The sequence below is a fragment of the Alosa sapidissima genome, chromosome 10, assembly GCF_018492685.1.
Source record: "Alosa sapidissima isolate fAloSap1 chromosome 10, fAloSap1.pri, whole genome shotgun sequence".
Lineage (NCBI taxonomy): Eukaryota > Metazoa > Chordata > Actinopteri > Clupeiformes > Clupeidae > Alosa > Alosa sapidissima.
Window position 1 is genome coordinate 19,735,554 of NC_055966.1, and position 25,684 is coordinate 19,761,237.

Consider the following 25,684-nt stretch of genomic DNA (forward strand, 5'->3'; position numbering starts at 1 on the left):
ATTCACAATACATTCTGTAGGTACACTATTTACTTGTTCTTGCCATCCCATGAAAATAGGCTTGCGTGGATTTCTTTTGACATTTTGATGTAGCCTACAGTATACCAGGGGAAATATTGATCCCCAGAGAGTACACAGTTTTGCCTTTGAATAGGGTGCAGAGATGTCACTCTACTGGAAATAATATGAATGCAATGAGGCTCATGTGTAAACGAGTGCGCCAGAGAAACGTCAGAGGTCATTCCACACACGATTTTAATGTTTCGCTTGAGTGGATGCTGAAGCACAGCAATAATCATGACTACTACAGCTATAAGAGCTTAAACTGCAAGGAAAGGTTTCAGTGGAGATGATCATGCTTTTCTAAACAATTCAACCTTTACTGCACAGCCATTAAGCTGCACTTCTCATATGAAAACTAAAGCTCTGTGTCGTTGCCAAGTAAGCTCACCATCAACTGATATAACTGAAGATCAGTGTCAGATCTCTTCCATTCTCGAGATATGTAAAATACCAGTTCTGCAGTTCACTAAATTACAGTTCACAGTAATCACAGAATATTCACAACAAAAACATTGTCTTCTTCCATCTCTCCCAAATATAGTGCTCTAGTGTAATGTTTATCTTACATCTTAGTTCAATTTGCATCTCTAGGGACTCATTTGTTTACTTGTTTTGATTTGACTGTCAAGGAATTATCTCAAATGGAAGACTACTGTTGATGCTTTTCTGTCCTGAACATCTGTTTGGCTGTTCTCATGCTTTGTTGCCTTTTCAAAAACTATCAGCCCAACTATAAAGGGCCAAATGAGCTTGGGTTAAACTAATAGGATGCATTACTAAAAATGCCATTAGGCAAATGGTTTTTGATTGGAGTGTTGCATTTCACTCCCTTTCAAGTATGCCTGTTTGCAGGCTGTGCAAATATTTTTAATATAGTGAATAACTCAAACACAGTGGCTATCAAAGGCATCAGAAGAATACCGTAGAAACAGAAGGAAATAAATCTTTTCCACATTTGATGCTAGGATAATAAAGATAAGGAGTCCTCATAGCTATAGCAGGAAACATCTGCTGTATTTTTTCTTTTGCTTATGCAGTCATATTTTCTGCTTACCCTGACAGATAATTTCACCAAAACCCTGTGCCTAGTCTAACAGAAAAGCAGTGTGTTTGTGCACTGCCTGTGACCTTTTTTTAATACACCCCCTGTCAAAATGTAAATGGCTCTCTTCATATTTGGTTTGCTTTTCTTGATAAAAAACAGAAGGTTGTCTACTAGCTGCATACATGAATAAAAATCAGATATCAAACCATACCTTGACACCATACTGAATAAAACAGCATTTGTGTCTGCCACTCAATAAAGTCATTTCTTTGCTGAAATAAAGGTATGTTCCTTGGGGTATGCCTCCATTGTAAAGCAGAAACACCAGTATCAGCATCAGAATCAGACATCTAATTAAGACAGGCAATGTATGTATGCATAAAGCTGACACTCTTACAATGAGTTGCTCAAGACCTGGTACAGCAGAGTTGCTGTATTGCAGTTTGTGTGGAAGAGCCTCGTTGAGGGAGGGGGGGGGCATTGTCACAACAGTCATTTGGAGTCATCGCCTGGCGGATTCAGCCATGAGAGTAAACAGAAGTTATAATAATCAACTAAAACACACACGCACGCACACACACACAAAGACAGATACACACACAGACACTCAGAGGCACTCAGTGGAAAGCCCAGAGCGCCTGACATTATTGGAAGAACATGAAAGACAGAGAGGAGTCAATATGCTGGCACTGTAGAGGCAGAAAACTTTAGCAACAAATTGTGTGTGTGTGTATGTGTGTGTGTGTATGGTTTGGGAAGAGTACTTGAGATATAATTCTGCTGGCAGATGCCCAGAAAAGAAACTACCATTACAACAAATAATGGTTTAATATGAGTGAACTTGAGTAACCATGTACACATAAATTAGAAGACAGGTCCTCTCAGGTGAAGACAGGTGATTCTGGTACACTGGTTGACCAATAAGCAACAAAACACTGTTATCCCCCTCAATGAAACACCTTGTCTGTGTCACCTTTACCCCCTAATAGATAAAGATGTATGACTAAGATGCTTACTGGGGGGAGATGTGCCAAAGAGACACAAGGGGGCACTACTATCACTCGGGAGCCACAGAAGCAGAACTCTGGAAAGCTTGTCGTTGCCCCTCAGGGTTTCACAGTTCTTTTGGGGGCTTTCTGACTCCAAAATTAGAACAGGATTTTTCTGTCTACTTGCATAAACCCTTAATATTCCTCAAGAGAACATTCTTCTAAATGGTCTGCGTCATAGGCCAGAAGAATTATGTACTTCAACCAACTGAAGACTATATACAGTAACTGACTCTTTTCCAGAACAGGAAAACTGTTTACCAGTGGGAGACAGCATTTTATTTAGGTGAGACACTTTTGTTCTGACTTTCCCCAAATCTCTTGAAGCAACCACAGCTTGTCCTCACCCTGACTTCCACTGATCCTCAGTGGAGACAAAAACACAGAGAACCTGGCTTTAAAATGTCTGATATATTAAAATGGATTATGTTTGTTTAGACACCCACACGCTCCACATCTCAAAACAATCAAGGGAACGCAGGCGGCGCACTGAGCTAAAATGGATTGACTGCATTTATCTCACTTCAGCGTCATTTTCGTTTTTCCTCTGCTCACGGGTAGGCAACCTGACAAGTCCAATGAGTCACTGTAATTTAACTGCGGCGGAATAGGAATAAGCACGCCGACAGCCAAATGCGCAGCAATTCTCAGTCTAGACCTCGTCTGCATATCGCACACTCCCTGTGCCAATTGGTCACGCATGGAAACCGCTGTTCACATTTTGGCAGGCCAAGTAGACTATGCTGCCGACACATGAATATTAAGTACCAGTATCAAAAAGAAACTAAATGAATAAAAATTCGCAAAACAGGCCAAGTCTGAATATTTTATATATATCGTAATATAAATATTCAAGTAGTGAAAAAATATATATAATTACTAAAACAGGTCCATATTTGTTCAGAAAACCAGAATTTCACAGGTGGCTTTCCTTTTGCACCCCCTGAATATTATTTCTAGCAAGTTCATGATACATACGTATGATACAACACTGCCCTCTATTGGCAGAAATCTTTAAAATAATAATGCAGGGTAGACACAAGAGAAAGGTGTGTGCAAGGCAAAGTAATAACAAAATAAAGCAATCGTCTTTTACAAATTAAATCTTTAATTTGGTATATATCTATTTTGGGACTGTACAATAGTTTCCAAAATACAAGATTGGAATGCTGAAGCTATGTTAGTCAACAACACAGTGCACACTTTTTCATAGTGTTATTTTCACTTTGATGCAGTTTGATTCATACCCTTTTATATAGGACTTTTATAACATCTTATATATATATTCATTTGTATATAAAATAATAAAAAAAACAATCTGTTTGAATTTTATTGCAATGATGCACATCACAAGAACAATTTGTCGTTAAATCACATGAGAATGAGAAGAATGAGGACAACCAGAAGACATGTGAAATCATGACAACGCCTCACTTCACTGTGAGACAGATGTAGCCGTGGATACGGCCAATTAAAAACAATAGGAAAAGAATGACAGCAGGCCACAGCACCTCTCCCTATCCCAGTGAAGCCTCAGACTATGCACCTGCTCCTCCGCTATGTCTGAAAAGTCAACACCGCTTCAGCTGCATCCAACAGATGAGCCATGCTATATATAAAGAGAGATAGATATAGATAGATATAGATACGTAATCTCTATGCTATGCAAAAGCCAATTATTGCTGTATTGTTGAATGTCCATGAGCTGTGTTTGACTTAAAGGTACAGTTTGATTACATCTTCTTCATGGCTGTGCTTTTAAAGTGAGTAGATTAGATTCCCCTCCACTGTGGCAGGGGAGCAAGGGGAGGCACAAAGACAAAGCAAGAGTGAGAGAGCAGCGCGACAGAGACCGACAGATTTCAGAGGGTTCCCACTGAGAGGCCTGAGCTGTGATCGGGGATCTGGCCCTGATCTGTGGTGGATGCGGGCCACTTCTGGCCCAGAATCACCACAGTCTGCAGCTGCTCTCATGGTGGGGGATAGTGGTGGCGGTGGTGCCTGCTGCTGTACATATGGCATTCAAAGGCAAACCTGATGATGTTCATTATGCTCAATCAATCAGTCCTATCGGTGATCATTCACAGAGCTTCAACAGTGATGCGTGAAAGATAAGCCTTCAGGAGCGTGCAAGGTGACAGGTGGGTTGATTATCTGTCATAGTCATAGCACGCGCTAGCACCTTGAGATCTGACTACATTTTAAAAAGCCTACCAACGTGTTGTACATTGCACATTTGAGCACTAATGACAGCTTGTCACGAGTTCTAAGTTTGTCTGGGACAAATGTAGTTGGCGGACAGATGACAGATTTGTTTCAAAAACAGAAAGTGAAATGAAAGTCTCCGAGCAACTCTTGTCTACAGAACAACTAATCTGAGCTCGTATAAAATCCCTGTGCCGCACTGATAGCTTTCACTGGGGGATCAGAATAACGCCCCTCTCTCCCAAGGAGACAACTGACAGCCCATTCATCCATCCATCTGAACAACACAGCCACAGATCCAGTTGAACTAAAAAGGCCTTTGATACGTTTTCCTTTATGAGAGTCCAATTCTGCGTTATCGAGACAGAAATTTGCGAGATAACGCAGATTCGGTGAATGGTCCCTGATATCTCCGGTGAAATACCTGCGAGAGGGAACTTGAAAGATAAAAACGGTTCCAAAGCCCAGGTAAATGACACTGGGAGGTATGGAGAGGCTGGCCAGGTAAGACTGACCCTTTCCACCTCCTCTGGGACCACTCCATCCTGTCCACAGACAAAGCTAAACAGGGCCCTGGCCTGCCACACAGCCTCCAATCCCACAACATACACATAGCGGCTATAAAGGTGCCACATGAGGTGCATAGACACCACCACAGAAACAACAACAAAAACACAGTACAGCTAGACAGTAAACAATCTAATAATTTACAAAAGCAAATTAAGTCCTGAAAGAAATAAAGCTCAAAAAGTACATAAAAAAACATGCACCTACAGTAAACAAAAACGTTTTTTTTTTTTGTGTATGGCTTTTTACAGAAAGCCACAACTTCCAAAATGGATGGTGATCAAATACACGTGGTTAAGCTTCAGGGACAACAATAAAACCAAGAAAACAAATGGAAACACAGAGCACGAGGTGAAGTCGGGTGAACAGTTTGAAATCGATTGCGGAGACTCAGAAACAGAGACCCTGAGTGGCCTATTTAGGACAACTCAGCGTGGCCTGGACAGAGCATGAAAATGCACTTTGAAGTGTCTGGCAGAGAATATCCCCCGGACATTTTGGGGACGTTAGGAAAGTGGGCGAAAAGAAACAGAGATGGATTGAAAGAGAACTCTGAGGAGAGATGACATGGGGAGAAAAAAAATAAAAAGCAATAAAAGAGGAGATTTATGGAAAGTGAAAGTGTAGGAGGGAGGGGGACAAGGACTGAGAATGGAAAAGAGTGATGGAAAGAGTGAGAGAAAGAGAGCAAAGAGAGTGGTGAAGGGCATTGTGGGTTGCTGACTTTGAAGTAGCCGGCTTCCACTCTTGCTTCATAGAGCTCAAACAAAAAGCCTCTTGGAAATGGTCTCCAGGGTCTAGTTCAGCTGAGCTCCCATAGGACAGGCCTAAAGGCTTGTGTCTGTATATGTGTGTGCGTGTGTGTGCGTGTGTGTTTGTGCTTGTGTGTAGCAGGATAGTGATGTGTGATATATGCTAGTAGAAGGATTCTGTTTTCTATGGGGGGTTCTATTAGCATGTGCAAGAACAACATGAGGTTAGTTACATCATTCCTGTCATGTTGTTAGGATACCACAAGCTGTATAACATCCATCCTGTGATTTGGTGCTGTGTCATCAAAATAACTCAATCTCTTTCTCTGTGGGCTGTGAGGATCACATCAACATGCACCACTCGTGTGTGCAGACACACACACACCAGCACACACAGACACACACACACACACACACACACACAAGCACAGCTGACCTTGCCTGTTGCCTGTTTTGCGAGTACTACTCAATTGGCTTTGGTTTGGCATTTAATTTAATTGGGAGCAGTGATGGAACAGGGAGGCTTAAATCAATTTGACCTTCCCTCAGTTATTATGACCCGGGGGAGGGGGGAGGGGGTGGAAAGGAAAACAAGATGAGACTGTGGCGTATTTTTATATCGTGGCCTGACATTGTCTCAAAGTCCAAAATGGCTACAAAGACTTTGCGTCCTTCTCATGTTACATCAGAGAGTGACCAACACGAGGAGGGCACAGATCCAGGAACAAAAACAAGCTCTCTCTCATTCTCTCTCCTCCCCCATTTTGCCTTTTTCTCTTCTCTTGCACTCTATTTGTATCTCTCCTCTCTCTCTCTCTTTCTCTGTATCTCTTAAAGTGTTAAAGGGGCACACCATCATTTTGGGACATTAGCTTATTCAAGGTCTTTTTGGAGCTATAGGCTAGTTGGTTCTGCCCCCCTCAACAAGCTAGGTGCGTCAGACTGAGTTACTGCACGCACAGAGACGAGACGGGCGAGTATCATCTTATCTAACTCTGGGGATGACCTTAAATAAGCTAATTTCCCAAAAATGTTGGTGTGTTCCTTTAAGAGTTAGCTCATCTCATAGGCCTACAGCCTCAGGTTCTCTCCTGTTGCCAGTGACTTACCCCTTGCCACGTGTTGAAGCTACTTCTGTTCTCAAAAAGACTTCGGCGGTCACAATGATCCAGTCTCACATGTCCACTCATCACCCCACTAGGTCAAACACACCTTCAGAAAAACAGTCTTTGGCTCATTACAAAGAGGACAGTTTGTGATGACCCCAATGACATCAGATGGAAATGCAAAATAAATGACAGATTACATTAGGCTGCCATACTCAACAGTGATATGACATGATGATATGCACAATGACTTGTCATTTAGTCAGGATGATTTTTCTTCTGTTTTTGGTTATGCAAAATATTTTCAAAATGTTGATAGGCATCCTAACAGCCAGGCTACACCTGGTAGGCTATTAAAGTGTTTTGTTTGGGGAGAATAAAAATAGTTTTGCTTTTAGTTTTTGAATGTATATGCTGGTGTATATGTATATGTCTGGTGTAGCCAGTTCTATTGATTACAGTAAAAGCTAATTGTTGCTGCATACTCTCTGCAAACTGAACGCTTCAGTTACGTGCTTGGTGTAGCCTGCCTGCAAGACTTTCAGTCCTTTAGATTGAACATGATATGAATACATCTTGAGATATCAGATATTATAATTGAGGAGACTACTATACATTTTTACATGTGCAAAATAGATTGTTTTGTTTTGCTTCAGGTTAGATGGCTCAACCTGGAGAAAAACATATCTGTAGTCAAGTTAAATGCTAAGGTCTCCTTAGTCTTCATACAGGAGCAACTGGGCACTTGGTCATACTGATACTAGATATTTGTTATATTACAGTTTTAAAGGGCATTGTCAGTGTACATAAGTAATCTATTTATACTGTACACGTTTACATCATTGATCACTGTACTGCATAGATGCTTGTACACATCATCTCATTAATGTGACAAACTTTTCAAGACTGTGGATGCAAACATGACAGTATTGTAGGGACAAATGATTCATCCAATCAAGATAAAGAATACATTGTAAGGTCATTGTGTTTCAGGAAAACATGCACCAATGCTAGACAGCCATATGGATACTTCCACAGCAGAGCTGAGAGTAACTGATGGCTTGTGTTTTGCATTCTGCTCTATACCGTAGCTGTGTTGTCTGCACATAAATAGCTTTGTGTTCTCCCAGTCTTTAAAAGCTAGCGGTGGCAATTAGACTGTGTGTCACAATTAGACGAACAGGTCTGTAGTCCATGTATTTCAATTTGGAATACAATTCAAAGTAGAGCAGGAGTTGCTCAAGTATCGAAAGTCAACAATCGGTTTGTGGATAAACAACATTGAGGTCATTAAGACGAAAGCTTAAGAGTACACAAGAGAGATTAGATGTAATGAGAGAGGTAATTAAAAATATTTGCGAGTGACGCACTTTAGTCATTGCACAAGTTGCAACAGCAGCTTGCCAAACCGTCTTGAGTGACTTCAAGCAATAAAGAAAGAGGCTGGCGATGATGGTGATAAATGATTCGCGAGACAAAACACCATTAAACACAAACAGAACGCCAGATGGATGAGATAAGTGCACAAAATGCAACAGAATTATCAAAATTATCAGTGATCATTAAGCATTAAATAAGTAATAGCAATAAACCCTGTAACCATCATGAATAAAGACACAAAGAAAAAAAACATTTCCAAAAGAGACGAAGCTTTTGAAAATAAGGATACATTTTTTTTGGTATGATCAGCAATGACGTGCAAAGTCTGAATTTGGATGTGGTGATCCCTTGGTTCCTGTGTGTTTGCAAACTAAAGATGAAGATCTAATGGTGCACATCTGCGTGCTTTCTAATCAGTTCTTACTGCTATGAACAGAGAATGCTGTAGACATTGATGATGGCATCTTCATCAGTGGCCTACTATACTATACTTCACACCAAACACACACTGGTCTCTCTATATCCCTGTGCACAAGTGTGTGTGTGTGTTTGTGTGTGTGTGTATTTCACATCAAAACAACAGAGAAGCATCTAAGATTTTCCTCAAAACACCTCAGCTCTTCCCATAGGCCTTTACGCTACACGTGGCAGTGGATTCAAATTGAGAAAGAGGCACAAAAAAACAGTTAGACCACTATATTATATTGCTCCAGGGGATTCCATGAAAAAAAGAGAAAATAAGTATTTTAAAGAATAAACTGAATAAAAAGCACTTGGTGAAGAGATCTGCCTAGTGTAGACAAAAAGGGGAAAAAAAATGAGAACTGTGAAACATTAGGAGCAGACCATCGAAGATTGACCACAGAGTGGTTCAGACCACAACAGTCTAAACCTTTGGTAATGCATAGGTTTGTTCCCCTTTTAACTCTGGGGATTATCAACCGACACCAAAAAATCAACACGATCTCCCAAATAGCAGCATCCATGTCCCTCCGATGTAAAAAAGGAAAATTAAACAACAACAATGGCAATGCTAAAAATAAATAGCTATTTTTGATCTTTTCTCTTTACCTCCCTGAAGCCCACTCTTTCCTTGGTTTAGGTTCATGGGTGCCTTTCCTTATAAAGTTTGAGTTTTGGCTTTCTGTCGAGCTTTAGAGAGTGAGGGTCTTACACACATCGTCCTCCTCCAGCTTCCTCCATAACACAGGAAAAGGTGGCGTGGTAGGTAGATATGATGGTGCCCTGAATCTCCTCCAAAGAAGCTCATTCTCAAGGTAGGAAGGGTTCATCCTCCTCCTCCTCAGCACTTGGGCCCGGGTCGCTAAGGCAACGCATCAGACGCTGCGGATCTCTTCCCTCTTCGTCCTCTTCCGGCTGCTGCTGCTGCCTTCTCCCTCCCTTCTCCTCCTTTGTCGCCGCGGTGACGGAGAGGGAAGGTGGCGGATGCGGACGCTTCATCACAAGGCCGCCTTCTTCCCCGCCGCCAGCGGGTGGGCCGGAGCGCTTGCCAAACTCGTCCGTGATGTTGACGGAGTCAGGGGGAGATTGAGGAGACGCCAGGTCCACCTTTATGGCGGGAACGCCGTCGGAGTCGGGTTTCATGCTCCAAGCCTGAGGATCTGCACAGAGGGAGGAGAAGAGGTGATGAGAGGAGTATGAATATAAAGTATGTACATTTGCGTATGTAAATATTATTTGTGTCTGGGGATGTGCACTTCGACATACTATCCACACACACTAAACACATATACAATACATGTAAAAATACACCCAACTCAACACAACACACATATTGATACATTCCCAAACAAAAAAACTTCATAAATGTCAAAATGTTAAATGTTTCAGTCAGGTTGTGTGATGTGTTGTCTTTACTAATACATTCAATGTATTAATAATTAAGCACTAAAACAGTGGTCCCCAAACTACGGCCCGCCACCTCATTTTGGTGGCCCCCCAAAACATGTCCATGGTATATAGCATCTGCCCCGCATGGGAGTATGACATCGTCAAACTATAACCTCCGTAATTTCCCCCATTCATTCTCTACACGTGTAATACTCTTTTTGTCCACTGGTGGTTGTTTTGGCGCTGTTTCGTGTTTGCCATCGAAAACGGAATGAAATGTAGGCCTACCTGCAAACAATGTAAGAGGCCTATGCTGACTGTATCAGTGCTCAAAGTATTCTAAAAGTTTATCAATTAATTGCTAATAACTAACTAAATTCTATTCAAGTCATATTTCTGGGACTTTCTGGGATAATTATTTCTATTTTTTATCCACTCGTTCAAATGTTCATACAAATTCACAATTCACAAAGTTCTCATCAGGTGAGTAAAAGTAGTCATTTCAGAGGTTTTTGCCAGCACTTCATAAAACTCTCATAGTTTGAGAACTTTAAATTATTTGTAGGATATTGCTTGTTCACAATTTGAGCTGTGTATGCAAAGACACAGAGTTCAGAGTTCACACATTTTGAGTATTTCATTTGAGCTACATTTTACACTGATATGGCATGATGGCAATATAAACACAGCTAGCAATGGTATTAAATTACAGTAGCCTATGATTAAATGTAATGGAATATTCAACTAAGGTAGACTGTTCACAGCACTAAGCTATTTATGGTTACTGATATACTCCAAGTCTCTGGCCCTCTCTTAGAGCCAGGCATTTTGAGCTGGCCCTCGGAAGAAAAAGTTTGGGGACCACTGCACTAAAAGATCAATACTTGGCATCTGATAAGATATCCTCAGAAGCATGCCATGTAAAATGGCTTTGACATATGCAGTTACACAGGGAAACACTCACACATGTTCATACATACAAACTGTGTCAATAACAGTTTACTTTATATCAACCACATTAAGTTTTTAAAACAGTAACTGCACACTGTTACATACTAATTAACAGCATCATACACCATAAGGGAAGTCTAATCTCTTCCCAGCTGCTTGTTTTGCCTGCCCTGCCAAATGGACCGATTGGATTGGCAGCCTTGCCAAATGGAGAGAGCTGATTGGCTTACCGGATGACAGTCGGGCCCTGGCCAGAGTGGGGGACTCGGGGGGCCCAGCGGGCACCGTGAGATAATTGCTCATCTGGTTAATCTGTGCAGGAGAACAGTTCAAATCAAAAGTCATCATTTCAGCGAAGGACATTGTCATTCTGCAGTCTCTGATACAGCCCACTAAGAGTCAATGGACTGTATCCTTAATCGGCTGTGTTGATTCACATGAGATTTGATTGAATGACCATTTCCAACGCAATCATCTGATCTTGTTTTTGATATACATATCACTCCACACTATGTAAACATAAAACATAACCCCAGATGTCCAACTATATTGCTCATCATCTAATTTTGATTAGATGCTATTGGGACACAAATCTATTGGCATCACTCCCAAAAACCTTTGCGCTCTGCCCGTTTGAGTCCTTGTCACAATACCTTCTGAAATACAAAAGATAGCCACATGGTGTTTGATATTGTCTCAAGTGACAGCATGTTAGTAGCAGTAGTATGACATTAGTAGGACAGGGAGCCGCGACTGGTTAATGGGGATCTACCTTCTTCTCCAGCTCAATCACCTTCTTCCTCTTAAGGAGGACTTCGTTCCAGCCGTCCTCGTAGGGGTCAACCACCAGCGTGTGTCTGTTGTACGACTGAAGCTGCGGGAGAGAAGAACACAAAGCAGGAAATTTAGATATGGCAACAATCAATGTGACGCTATTAAGATAAAACAAACTTTGGACTTGTGGAGATACAACACAAACAGTACCGTAGTTTTATAAATGCTTTAGCTAAAACTGAGGTGGTGCTGATATTTAAACAGCACCATCCACAAAAATAATTATTTCTGTTGAATTCTGTTGAAAGGTCATTCTGTTCAAGCCCTTTCATCATGTTTTGTCTCATTAGTTCTTGTTGACTCTCCTTTAAGGTCAGTTGTAACCAACTCAGATGGTTTCCCATTAAGATGTCAAATGAAATTAACCACTAAAGCACTAAAGGAATATATTGATTTTTATATAGGTCTGAGAGCTGTCAGGGGTGGGCACCCTTTGCCGTGTCTTCTGAAGGTTGGTCCGGAGAATCTTCCGGATCTCCTCCTCGCGGCCTTTAGGTATCTGGGGCAAGGCCCTCTCTTGTAGTTTCTTGGGTTGGATGTTCCTGTGCAGGAGTAATGGATAAAAAAACAATTTTAAACACAAACGTTCCCATCCCCATCCTCAAACCTAGAACCTCAGCTCTCTAGAATACTGATCTTCCGCCCTACAGTTAAGCATAAATGGAAAATGGCGATCAATAAAAGATATAATAAAAGTTCAACAGAGAAGTCATTTTTTTAAAAAAGGATCAAAGACTGAGTCTAGGATAAAAGTGTCAGACAAATAACGGAACTATGAACTATTCACAACAATAAATCCTATCGCTACCACTGTAATGAAATGGCAGCCTCTAGAGGTGTGGAGGACATTGTGCGAGAGAGGAGAGGACAAGGAAAGCAAAAAAGGGGCAGAAGAGAATGGCACTCACTGCATGGAGACGGTGGAGGGCAAGGCGGAGGGCAGCTTGACGTTGCCGCCACTCTCCACCAGCTCGATGGCGTGCTTCATCTCCATCTTGTGGTAGAAGGCGATGAGCTGAGGCTCCTTGGACCGTTCGCCCGCGATCAGGCACTTCTTCACATACTTCTTATTGAAGCGGTTCATCCTTAGGGAAACAATGATTTGAAACGCTTTACTGCACTGTCACATGGATAAAGGACACTAAGAAGCCTACTATAGTATGTAGCCATAACTCAACTAAAGCCACACCACAAAGGAGTACTTAATACATAAAAACATTTCACCAAGTTTGCATTATCATCAATAGAGATGAGAGGAGAGGAGAAGGTAGAGGAGAAGAGAGATGGAGTCAAGTGTACAAAAAAACGAGATAGAAAAGAGAGGAGGTGAAGAGAGAAGAGTGGAGAAGAGGGACAGAAATGATGTTTCCTTTTCATGTAGAAGAAATGTTTTTGTCCCCTGTGCTCTTTTGAGTTAGCAACTAGTTCCTGGTAGCGCTGCCTTAGGATCACTGGGTGGCACTCAACGCTTCTGACAATATTGATCATTCCCTGAGCACTCGGCACATAGAGAGAGAGAGAGAGAGAGAGAGAGAGAGAGAGAGAGGGAGAGGGAGAGGGTGGGAGAGGGAGAGGGTGGAGAGAGAGAGAGGGAGGAGAGAGGGAGGACGGGGGGGTCAGCAGAGCCGGACAGTAACGGAGTACATTTACTTGAGTACAGTACTTGAGTACAATTTTGAGGGATCTGTACTTTACTTGAGTATTATTTTTGGGAAGTACTCATGACTTTACTCAAGTACATTTGAGAGGCAAATATTGTACTCTTTACTCCACTACATTTCTATCCATAACCGTGAGTACCCGTTACTACTTCTAAAAAAAAAAAGGAAAAAAGAAAAATCTCAGAAACCCTCAATTTGTTGTTTCCCTCTCAAACGTGATTGGATTGTGCATGCGCCACTGATTGGGACAGCCTATCAGCAATCATCAAGTACTTTTAAAAACAAGTACTTCAGTACTTTTACTTAAGTAGACATCTGACTGTTGTACTTTTACTTGTACTTGAGTAAAATTTAGCAAAGGGTATCTGTACTTTTACTCAAGTAATGAAGCTGTGTACTCTGTCCGCCTCTGGGGGTCAGAGGGATGGAAAGATGGAGGGAGAACTAGAGAAAGAAAATAGAAACGGGGATCTGAGAGGTAGATGGAAAGAGAGTGCTCTGAAGTACACATTGCATTTCAGAATGCATGTCGCATGCTAATTAAGGGAGAGTGCTTTAAAGTCCACAGTGAAAGTTCTTAGATGCTAAACAGCTAAAGGTTGACAAGCAGCCAGAGCAGGGAGATCTTCCCTCATGAGGACACGAGCAGGAGAGAGCAGATGACCTGGGCCATGGGCTTGGGGCATCTCTACGTGCAGTAGCGTAGAGAATCACAGCAAACTAAACCCATTAGGGCCAACAACAAGAGCCTTCAGTGCCAATTATACCCAATTCATACTGACGTTCAACCCATGTTAAACCCTTGTTGATTTTTATCAGACACAGATTTGGCCAGGGTTATTTGCATCTGATTTGAAACTCTTCAGAGAGAGCAGCTCCACTGACTGGGCCTGCTGAAGCTGTTGCTCAGTCTGTTTTCTGCTATCATAATGCCCAACCATCGATACTTGGCACTAAGCATCCTCCAGCTATCACATCCATTGCGCTCCACTATACACTTCAGTTTGGTAAAGGTGAATGTATTGTTATCATTTTGTAGAATATGAACTATAGACCTCTTTTAACGGCATAACATGTGCATTCCTAAGGCTTTTTCAGTGGCACAGAAAACAACATTGAGCTAATGCTAACTTGCAGAGAAACAAAATAAAATAAAAAAAACATGCTTTCAAGTCGATATTTTGTAGAGCATTAAGCTAAATTATTAATATTTTATAAATTATTATAAATATATTAATATTTCGTAAAGCATTAAGTAGCTTTTGACCGGAAACTCTCTAGGAACAGACTTAAAAGATGTAACTGCAACACAACAGCAGATGGCAGTATAATGCAAAGTCAAGATATTTGAAAGAGAAACTGAAGGGCAAACACAGGAAGTGTGCATCTCTCTGAGTGTGTGTGTGTGTGTGTGTGTGTGTGTGTGTGTGTGTGTGTGTGTGTGTGTGTGTGTGTGTGTGTGTGTGTGACTGATTGAGTGACTGATTGAGTGAGAGAGAGAGAGAAAGAAAATGTGACTGAGAACAAGAGAGGAGTCTAGTCAGTTGAGCTCTCTCCATTTAGCATGCCTGAGCATGCACTCCTAATTCCTTCAGCAGCTGCAACATGGAAACATACTGAGCTTCATGGTCACTTACTTGTCCTTCCAATGATGGTGGCCGTAATGGCCACAGATATCTTCAATGCCCGTTAGGAGGTGGTCCAGGAACTAGAAATGAAGGATCAGAGGAAAAGACCAATAAGTATGTTAGTAAAAGGTCAAAAGGTCAGCTTTAAGGTCATGACAACAACTCAGCGGGCAACAGATGGAGAAATACAGAGACAGAGAATGGGAGATGGACAGCAGCGAGTCAGTGTGTGTGTGTGTGTGTGTGTGTGTGTGTGTGTGTGTGTGTGTGTGTGCGTGTGTGTGCGTGTGTGTGCGTGTGCGTGTGTGTGTGTGTGCTTAGTATGAAAGATGATTTCATGTTTCTATGGCAACACTGGTTTTGCTCAGATGGAAACACATGTCAGTGCTGAAAAAGAAAAAGAGAAAGAAGAAGGAAAAAAAAACAGCGGTCCTGAAGACCTAGAAAATGTCACTCTTGCCCAGTCACACCAGATGTCATTTATTTTACTGGACATCACTAACATGATAGGTATATTTTAGCCTGCTATTTAAAAACATAATTATCCCATAAACCATGAAATATATGAGCATGACAAAGTATTTTGTCTGCTATTAACTTCCGTCTGGAGGCCTTGTCACCTGGAAAGCAAATAAAGCTTTTGGGTCAGTTCCAGGCCTCTGTGCAGTCAATCTCCTTCACACCATGGATTGATTTTCTCTGACAGGATGTCAGGTTCTAATGTGATTCCCCTCCAGCTCAATTCCTCTTACTACAACAAAACACAAATCAGCTCTGCTGTGATTCTCTGTGTGCTATTCTCTGCCCTATAACGTTGTCAAAGCCACAGTTCCAAACACAGCAGTGTTTTGTGAGCCCAGGTTAGGGTTAGGTTAGGTTTTCTGAGTGTGACGTATGGTGGAGGAAAGCATGCTGGGAAGATTTTCTTTTTGTCCTCTGGGGATGCTGTGACTCATCAGTTTTTATCCCCAGGACAAAAGATGGGCTACAAGGAGACTGTGTGTGTGTGTGTGTGTGGGAGGGTGCCATCCTCTACAGTCAAACGCAGACCTTTCTTCAACTGCAGAGCTTGCCCTTTAAGGAGACGCAAAGCGCACAAAGGCCCACAGATATCCAGAGAGAAAGACAGACTATGCGTATGAGAGTCTGTGTATAAGTGTCTGTGTATAAGTGTCTGTGTGTGTGTGTGTGTGTGTGTGTGTGTGTGTGTGTGTGTGTGTGTCTCCCTAAGACCAGCCACACTGGCACAAGGCCGGGCAGCCTCTACGATGAGGCGAGTAAAATGGTGCAAAACAAACTGAACTGATTCTTGCCTAAAAATTCAGGTGCAATACGGCAAAGCAACCTGCTGAGGGCAGTGAAATGCATATAAATACACCCGCAATGGATGACTCATGACTAGATTCAGTTTCTCAGTTTCTGGCTTCCTTAAGATATAATGTGCAGTAAAATCTCTATAAGGCAATATAGGACGAGTTGAGAATTGCATTTCAGAAGTAGAGGCTTGTAATCTGCATCATAAATTACACTTTGACTTTTTGCAACCACTGTGGAAGTTTGTTAATAGGCCTACACGCCAGGTATCGGCTAGAACAAGGTAGCGAAGGAGTTTCTCAGACATTCGTCATGACAGAGCCAGCGAAAAAGAAGCAAAAACCGAGAAAACAGCGAGGAAATTGCCAATACTGCATAGTTTCTCTTTAATAGGCCTATACCTATTTTTCATCTGTCTGTCTATGCTGTCTATGTATGTCTATGCTGTCTATTTACAGTATGTCCACCTGTTTAATTTGCATTTTCCTCTATGTTTGCACATTGAGCTTGGGAAAACAGCATTTTGTTAAGTGACTTTGAGTTTTCCATTGCCTGAATACGTTCTCCAAAGAATGACATTTGATGAGAAAAGGTGGTAAGAAGGCATGGGAACAGACAAGGAAATAAGGGAGTCAATGAGAGGAGAGGAAATAAGAAAAGAGAAGAGGAGTGAAGAGAAGAAGAGAGGAAAGGAGAGGAGAGAAGAGGATAGAAGAAAAGAGAAGAGGAGAAAAGAGAAGAGAAGAGTGGAGAGAAGAGGAGAGCACCTGTGTGTGGATCTCTTCATTGATTGAACGCTTGGTTTCTTGCTTCTTCTTCACAGCCAGCAGGTCCACTAGGGGCCGAATGGTCATGCCCTATAAAAGAGAGGGGGGGGGGGGGGGGCATCAGTGCTGATCACACCAACTTTAGTTCCTTACAGAAAAAAAGCAGCAACAAGAACAAGTACTGCAAGGTCATGTAGTGTCAGCAGTGCAGTGGTATTCCTCAACCGCACCGCGGCGTTTCTTTGTCAGCTGTGCAGAGGACATCCAAAGGAGGGTTTCCTGTATGTGTCTGGAGTGGCAAAATGTCACATGCCCTGGAGGACAGAATCATATGCAACCATATGCAGTCTGAACACACACACACACACACACACACACACACGCCTGCCAAAACTGTTAGCTCACCCTGGAGCCTGTATACCCCACCACTTAACTACCCCCCCCCCCCCCCCAATCAGGATGCATCACACATCACACAACTGGGTCATAATACTCCAGAGTCAGGGAACGCAAGCAACTGGAACTTTCCAGCTTTCATTGCATTACACATGCACACTCAGATAGCTAAGCTTACTCAAAGGATTCAACACTCTGCCCTTATAGCCTCTTACATGTGGTCTGCCTACTTCCACAGGCCGCCAGTATGCTTGAGTGTGCAACAGCAGCTCATATGTTTAATACCACAGAGAATACTACATGAGGGTATAAATACTGCATGAGGATCTGTCACTATTAGTCATTTTTTGAAATGCAACTGTGTCACTCTCTTAGGTAAATATACAGGTGAGAAACACCATGTCAGGGTCACCCTGAAGGACATGCACACACTCACACACAAACACAGAGAGAGAGAGAGAGAGAGAGAGAGAGAGAGAGAGAGAGAGAGAGAGTGTCATTCCCTGCTTTGCTTTGCTCCTTACAGTAAATTCCTTGTGGATAAATAAAGTATCTCTATCTATGTATCTATTGAGAGATACCCATGGTATCCTCACAGTGTGTGTGTGCAGTCAGGTCTATCTATTGAGAGATACCCATGGTATCCTCACAGTGTGTGTGTGCAGTCAGGTAACTTCTAACTGCTCTTGAGAATGGCACAGTAGGGTGTACAAGGCTTATTAGTATGTATGTATGGAGCTGGCTGCAGTCCAGGTGTTCCTACAATGATGGCCATTCAAAGGAGAAGACCATGGTTGTAAGTGTGAGTATAAGTCTGAGTGTGGTCTTGATTGTGATTGTCATCATGTCAGTGTGTGTTGACGTTCCTGGCATCTTGAGTGTGATCCCTTCCAGAGAGAGTTCTTATCTCAAGGGTACCACACCATATGGACACCGCAGGGACACCCTGGCTCCGAAAGGGGACCAGTCTGTGTCTGTGTGTGTGTGTGTGTGTGTGAATGTGTGAGCGTTTTTTGATGTGTGTGTGTGCGCGTGCATGCGTACGTGTGTGTGTGTGTGTTTGTATGTGTGTGTGTGTGTGTGTGTGTGTGTGTGTGTGTGTGTGTGTGTGTGTGTGTGTGTGAATGTGTGCGCGTTTGTTGGTGTGTGTGCGTGTGCGTGCATACGTGTGTGTGTGTGTGTGTGTGTGTGTGTGTGTGTGTGTGTGTGTGTGTGTGTGTATGTGCGTGAGTGTGTGTGCGTTTATGTCTGTGTGTACAAAGAAAAACAAAAAACAAAACATGGCATGGATACAGTTTATTTGCATTTAAATGGAAACATGTAAAAACCAATGGCTTTCTTTTCCCCCCAATCACACCCCTCTTCTCTGCACACAGCTCACACAGCTGTGACCCATCAGGGTGTGCAGCAGCCAGCAGCCTCGTGGGTTTAGCCACGCTGCCCAGCCGCCTCCACACCATGGCTATACAGTTAACCACACAGAGCCCAGTAAAATGAGTATGACTGACAGCCACTGGGCATCAGAATGGATCTCTCTCTCTGTCTCTCTCTCGCTTGCTCTCTCTCTCTCTCGCTTGCTCTCTCTTTTTTTCTTTCTCGTTTTACTCAGGCATGAAAACGGGTCAGGGGTGAAAAAGGTGAGAAGGGTGCACGAAGAGGGAAATGGCCGTTTCATAGCAAGTGAGTGACATTGCTGCCAATAGTGCATAGCTTCCACGGAGTATGAAGTTGCCTAAAACCAGACATTTAGAAAGAAAACAAACTACAAAATGACTAATTTTTACAAAAAATATGCGTAAAACTTGCGCACTATGTAGCAAAAGGTGTGCACACATGGGCGGATTATGGATTATCAGATGTGAAATGGGCCCCCCAGGCACAGATGTGAAATGGGCCCCACACTTCAAAAGGTTGGTAACTCAGCTTAGTTAGGTCTGGGTCTGGGGGCATGCTCCCCCAGAAGAATTTTTTTTAAAAATAACGCCTTAAATAACAACTTCTGGTGAGATTTTTGGAAAGAAGCATTAACACTTTGAGACCTTGAATTTGTCATTGTATACATCCTATATCTTGTTTTTGTTTATTTTCCAGGACAGTCTGGGATTTGTACCCATCTAGCATAGCTTATGAAATAACTTTTGATATTTAGGTGGTATAGATTGGAATTTTCAAATATAATAATCTTGACGGTGGGATATTCTATGGCTCACCAATATACGAAATATATGTACTGAGTGAGACAAATATTTTATTTGGCTAATTGCTTTTTTCACTTGAGTAGCCTATTGCCACTGAACCATTGGATCAAGAATGGGCATGCCGAGACCAACTTTTTATTTTTTTATTAGGACAGCAAGTTCATTATTTTGGGTTGCTATTATGGTGGTTGGCAGCTCATTGTCTGCAGCAGTCCTGTATCTTTAGAAAAAAAATATGTGTAGTATACTCGCTCAAATTGACACTCATTGATAATAAGCTAATTTCATTCATTGTTAACATGGTCCGTGGAGGCTCAGACGGGTGTCCCGGGACCTGATGAACACGCCGCTAAAAAGCACAAACGAGTGCGAAAGTTGCAGCCATGACGATAGGGAAAATGCAGGCAGCCACAAGAGTGATAGGTCGTATAAAATGAACGTTGCTGATTACACAAAAGCTACAACGACACTTCATTATGTTTTCTTATGTCCGACAGTTAAGTTTAGTTTATAAATAGGAAAATAATTTTGCCATAAAGTAAGCTAGGCCTACAAAATTATTAAAAATAATTTTGGTGCAGTTTTGACATCTTAAACGTGTAACCCCACATAAGCGCATAACGTGGTTGCAGGGAGGCAGGGCCGCGTTTGGGCATTGGGCAAAGGGGCTGTTGCCCCGGGCCCCGGCCACTAGGGGGCCCCGGCGCGGGACATTTAAAAAAGAAAACAAGTGTCTTATCGTCATCTGTCTTTGCCCGTATCAATGCATGCTATCACAGACAACAATGACTTCGCATGAGACAATTAGGAAATATGAAAGCGGATCTCGAAAAAAGAGAGAGCTTCAGCTAGACGTTCTCAGTAAGGCGCGCCAAAACCACGGCCGTACGCACTGTGCGTATCAGCCAGGCTACTCAACAACGACAGAGAATTTCCCCTGTGTGCGTGCGTGTATTCACACCAAATTGGCCTAGGCTACCATAACTTCTCAACTCTGCACAGTAGCCTATTCCATTAACTGCATGACAGTAGGCTATTTACAACTTTCTGTAAAGTAAAGTTTGTAACGTTATCAAAATCAACTTAATGCAGAACTATGCACGCGCGCACCTTTTGTTTGAGCAGGAGAGATACACACACAGGCATGCTACAGAAGTTGTAGGCTAGCTTGTTGTTTTCTATTACTATCTATGCTGGTTATCAGCACACAATGGTATGAGCTAATTCATTAACTCGAGACTCATCATGGATATACTGTAACACGTTTTTTTAAACAACGAAAACAGAAAGGATGGAGACAGCACATCGCATTCATTCCTGCAGGCGCCCTGTCCACTTTTTTCAAAACAAGGATCAAAATAGTGATAAGTCCACGTCTAGGCATACTACCCCTGTCCCTGACAACGTTACCGTTATCGGCTACGATATTTGAAAAAAAATGCCCAGATCCGTTTATTGGATGCCATGGATGTCTATCAAATGCGTCTGTGCATAGCTAATCATCGTCTTGCTTTCCCCCTGTTCTGTGATTGGTTCCCTATCTCAGGCAAAAATTTGCTCCATGGTCTCCAGGCTGCCTTAGCAGCGTGAATCAAATCGCGCGCAAGGCAGCATGGGAACACCCAGGCTACTACGACACCCCCCTTGTTTGTATTTGATGTGATTGGGCTGTGTGCGTGCGCTAGCCTGCATGTTTCAATGTATTTGACGTTGTGGCTGGCTAGGGCTGCATGTTACAGTGTATTACAGACAGTGTGTTACAATGCATCATGATGTGGCTGTGTGCGTGCGCGCCAAACTCTAGGCTACAATGTTTCATGAGTTCAGAGTTCGGGAGTTGCACATTTTAGTCTGACCTGGGTACCACTGGAAGTTTTCAAGCCTTAGTTGAAGTAATTGATGGTAATAATGTAATATTTCATGGTTGATTTTTTTGTGTGCATTGCCCCATGTTTGTAGGCTACTTGTTTTTTGTATGTTGGTACAATTGTGTTATTATGTTGGTTATACGGTTCCACCATATAAATGCAAATTTCATTTTTACATTATGTCTGTCATAATTTAATTGCCTCTCTCTCTCTCTCTGTCTTATGTATATTGATAATAATAATAATGGGGGGGGGGGGCGGGGAGGCCTCTGCCCCGGGCCCCAGATGACCTTAACCTGACCCTGCAGGGAGGGGATGTCCTATTTTGGAATTTTACCCGGATACAACGAACACTATTTTTTGATGGATGGTGGCTATTTATGGTTTTGATTTTGCTGGTGAGTGGTGCGCTAGTTCTGAACCCTGCGAGATATCCTCTCGTATGCCTGCGTGTTCTCTAATAATTATGCAGATACCTTGACATCCCTAGTAATATTTCTGCGTGAGAAATGCAAGGTGTGGCGTGTGAGCGTGTGAACTTGTTGAATTGCATTGCGTGAGACTTGAGAACCCTGGTTCACATTACATGTCAAACCATGTAGACACAGACTAGGCCTACTGATCAGGCCACTGAACGTTTCTTAAAAGATAGTCAAAGCGTGTGAACTTGTTGAATTGCGTGTGTCTCACGCCCATTGCGTGAGACTTGAGAACCCTGCACATTACATGTCAAACCCTGTACACACAGACTAGGCCTACTGATCAGGCCACTGAACGTTTCTTAAGATAGCATTACCATGTCAAACGCTGCTTTTGTCTCTGAACTCGACAAAACACACCAGCCCAGTTTAGGAGCATTTAATTAAACTCTATCAGAATAAATTATACTCAATCAGAATACTGAGTAGTTATTTTCTGATAAACATCAAAAACTGTCCGTAGAGAGGTTGAGTCGACTGCATGCAGCCCCCGACGGCAGCTAAGTGTCTGGATGCAGCCCCGGCTACTTTGTTTCTTTTTTGACATTCTATAATTAGGCGCGAATATGCACTGATTTTAGCTCATTTTCATTAATTCCTTGACATGGCTGATGTAGCCTGCTGGAACCCCAACACGCCGCTAAAAAGCAAAAGCGTCTATGCAGGTACCGGGAGGAGTGGGTGGGGAGGTACCCGTGGATTGACAAAGCCTTAAACGACGAGATGAAAGTGTGTAGAAGAGAATTTGGTGTTTCTCACGTTTTTGCACTGTTACGCAGTCATTGTTTTTTTTTTTTTCCCACAATGACATTTTGAGTTCATGATTTTTCTGTTGTATTTTGAGGCAGACTTGATGTTTGAATAAAAATGTGTTTTGGTACAGGTTTGAAAATTAATTATCTTTTATAAGTCTATGTAGGCTGTGTGGTGTAGTGGACAGGTAAGTGGAGTTGGGGTGAGTGATGGCTATCAGTCTGAGGGCTCCTCAAACATGTTTTAGAAACATCTCAATGTACAATGTATAATATACATTCTTTTACGCTATTATATTCTATGAACTTTCTTTTAACTATTATGTAATTTTTAGTTTATTAATTTAATCATTCAATTGCTCTGTACATAAAATTAAGTATGAAATAATGCCTTGCCGCTTTATATCCATCTGTGTGTGTATGTGTTAGAGAATGTGTTCGATTTGACAACACTCCTTCCCTTGCTGAGATATAAACCAGCCAAGCAGTTTTAATAGTGGACAACTCTGTCACACATTATGGAGAACCTTATGAACAAACACACCATTAGCCGATTTCACATGTGTATCACCACACCACAGTGTAACCACTGTGTAAACCACTGAAACTTCAAAGCTGTAGCTATTTGCCAGCTGTCCACTGTCAACAAACAGATCAATTAAAGAAGCAGTGCATTTTCAAAATGTCTATGTCAATTTTACCAAGGTGCAGGTTGAAGATATAAACCTAGTTGTAGAAAGTCACTCCTCTACAGCACAGTCTACAAGAAGGACAGGAAGAGGCAGACACTTTACCCAGACCAGGAATTATTAACTATTAAACGCAATCAATTAGCATCCATATAGACTCCTGTCCTCCATGACGGAGTGGAAGCTTTGTGATTATCATCGAGATGGAGCACCTTGTGTAACTTGTGTGACCTCGGGCAGTATGGCAGGACTGAAATCACCTCTTACCATAACAGCCTGGCACAGATGAATAAATCATTTGGCTCAGCTGCTGCTACTGAAAGGCTTTATTTTGGGCAAAGCCCTTTTCACTTCAACAACCCCTCACACAAGGCCAGTGTCAGATGAACACACACACAGGACTAATTCAACACACAGGTTTATAAACTCTGATGTAGTGTAGTGGATTGGTACAATCTTGACGAGTGTGTGTGTGTGTGTGTTCATAAGGGCTGCAACTAACAATTATTTTCATAGCCAATTAATCTGATTGTTTTTTTTTTTTCAATTTAATTGAGTAGTTTTTTGATCGATACAATGCCAAAAAATGTTGATGTTTACATATTTAGCTTTTTAGCTCACGGTCATAGAAGACCAAGTAAAGCAGAAAAGAGATGAAATCAAATCATTTTGTGGTAATTTCCTTAAAAACATGACACAAACATATTAACAATTACCATTAATTAGCTGACAACTAATCAATTAATCGTTGCAGCCTTAGTGTATCCACACATGTTTGTGTGTGTGTGTGTGTGTGTGTGTGTGTGTGTGTGTGTGTGTGTGAGTGAGTGCGTGCGTGCGTGCGTGTGTGCGTGCATGCGTGGTAACTGAGAACAACTGCAGTGGGGGTACTTATTCATACCAGAGCAGCGTGTGCACCAAAGTCAAAGCCCAGAACAGGAAGAGACATGAAGGGTGGAGTGGCCACTACAAAGGCTTCGTGCATGTTAACACACCACATAATACACCACTCCTCCTCAAAATAGCCACGCTAACTCCATGGGCCACAACAGGCTGCAGGGAGCAGCGCTCACCACAGCGTTCTATGACAACAACCAATCTGCGTCAACTGTTTCTACTCAAAGTAGGTGTCATAGAATCAGGGCAACAGGTACGCATCTTTTCTGACCACTACTGGACAAAAACACTAAGCTGTAAACACAAAAACACACAGCTGGCCAATGTCATTCTCTTTAAATGTACAATTGAATGACAAGCCCACCCATCTCCATGAAGGTTACAACCAATGTGATATGTTTCTACACACTTCAACATGCTTAAACTGACACGGCCCTATGCAAATGTAACGGATGCCAGCTAGCTTAGCTGTGCTTGTGGAACGTTGGTAAACCTCACTCCCCGACGCCTCAAGAGTGCTGCTGGCATGCGGGCCAGTAGCCTGGGCTATTGGCTCAATTGTTAGCGCGCTCGCCTCCCGATCCGAGGTGCTGCTGTTCGCCGGTTCGAGTCCGGGCGTGTGCAGGATGGAATCGCGCAGGTTCAACACAACTCAGGTTACACAAACAGATCTGACATTTAGCATTTGTGTGCACCGAGTCTGTGAATGCCAAACAGATCACTCACTAAGACAGGCTGTGTATGTGTATGCATGTCTGTGTCTGTGTGTGTGTGTGTGTGTGTGTGTGTGTGTGTGTGTGAGAGAGAGAGATAGAGACTCTGATGTACTCACCTGCACAAACACAGTGAAGAAGATGACAGTGATGATCGCTGTCAGGAACATGTCTCTCATGGGAAAGTGGACTTTATCCAGCAGGTAACCCAGAGAGAAGGCAATTGCCCCTCGTAGGCCACCGTAGGCGATAATGAACTGGTCCTTGGTGGTGAGTTTGACGATACGGAACTTGTTGATGACAAAGGTCAGGCCAACCACCCCTTGGGTTAAAGAGAAATTTAATTTGGGTTAATATAACAGTTTCAATTGAACAAGCAAAGATCTACTTTGGTGTACAGGGCCATTCACCACAGGAAGCATAACTATAACCATAACTATAACCATAACGATAAAAGCGTCCACACTGACCAACGTTAAGAAAAGTCTATTTATGAGTCTATTTATGATGAAACATATG

At 42.3% G+C, this 25,684-nt stretch overlaps 1 protein-coding gene across 2 annotated transcripts in view; it reads right to left on the reverse strand.

Annotated features, from left to right (window-relative positions):
• Positions 1-3,244: 3,244 nt before the first annotated feature.
• The window catches only part of slc9a1a (solute carrier family 9 member A1a), a 47,954-nt gene continuing 25,514 nt past the window's right edge, over positions 3,245-25,684 (reverse strand). The window contains exons 5-12 of one of the 2 annotated variants that reach the window (XM_042107113.1): positions 25,285-25,487; positions 17,174-17,263; positions 15,102-15,172; positions 12,712-12,888; positions 12,234-12,345; positions 11,763-11,843; positions 11,200-11,281; positions 3,245-9,789 (exon numbers count right to left, since the gene is read on the reverse strand). In XM_042107113.1, the coding sequence (XP_041963047.1) occupies positions 9,440-9,789; positions 11,200-11,281; positions 11,763-11,843; positions 12,234-12,345; positions 12,712-12,888; positions 15,102-15,172; positions 17,174-17,263; positions 25,285-25,487 (1,166 nt within the window). In that variant the 3' untranslated portion in view covers positions 3,245-9,439. Of the gene's footprint in view, positions 9,790-11,199; positions 11,282-11,741; positions 11,844-12,233; positions 12,346-12,711; positions 12,889-15,101; positions 15,173-17,173; positions 17,264-25,284; positions 25,488-25,684 lie in introns of both variants that reach the window. The other variant, XM_042107112.1, reaches the window with a different exon arrangement.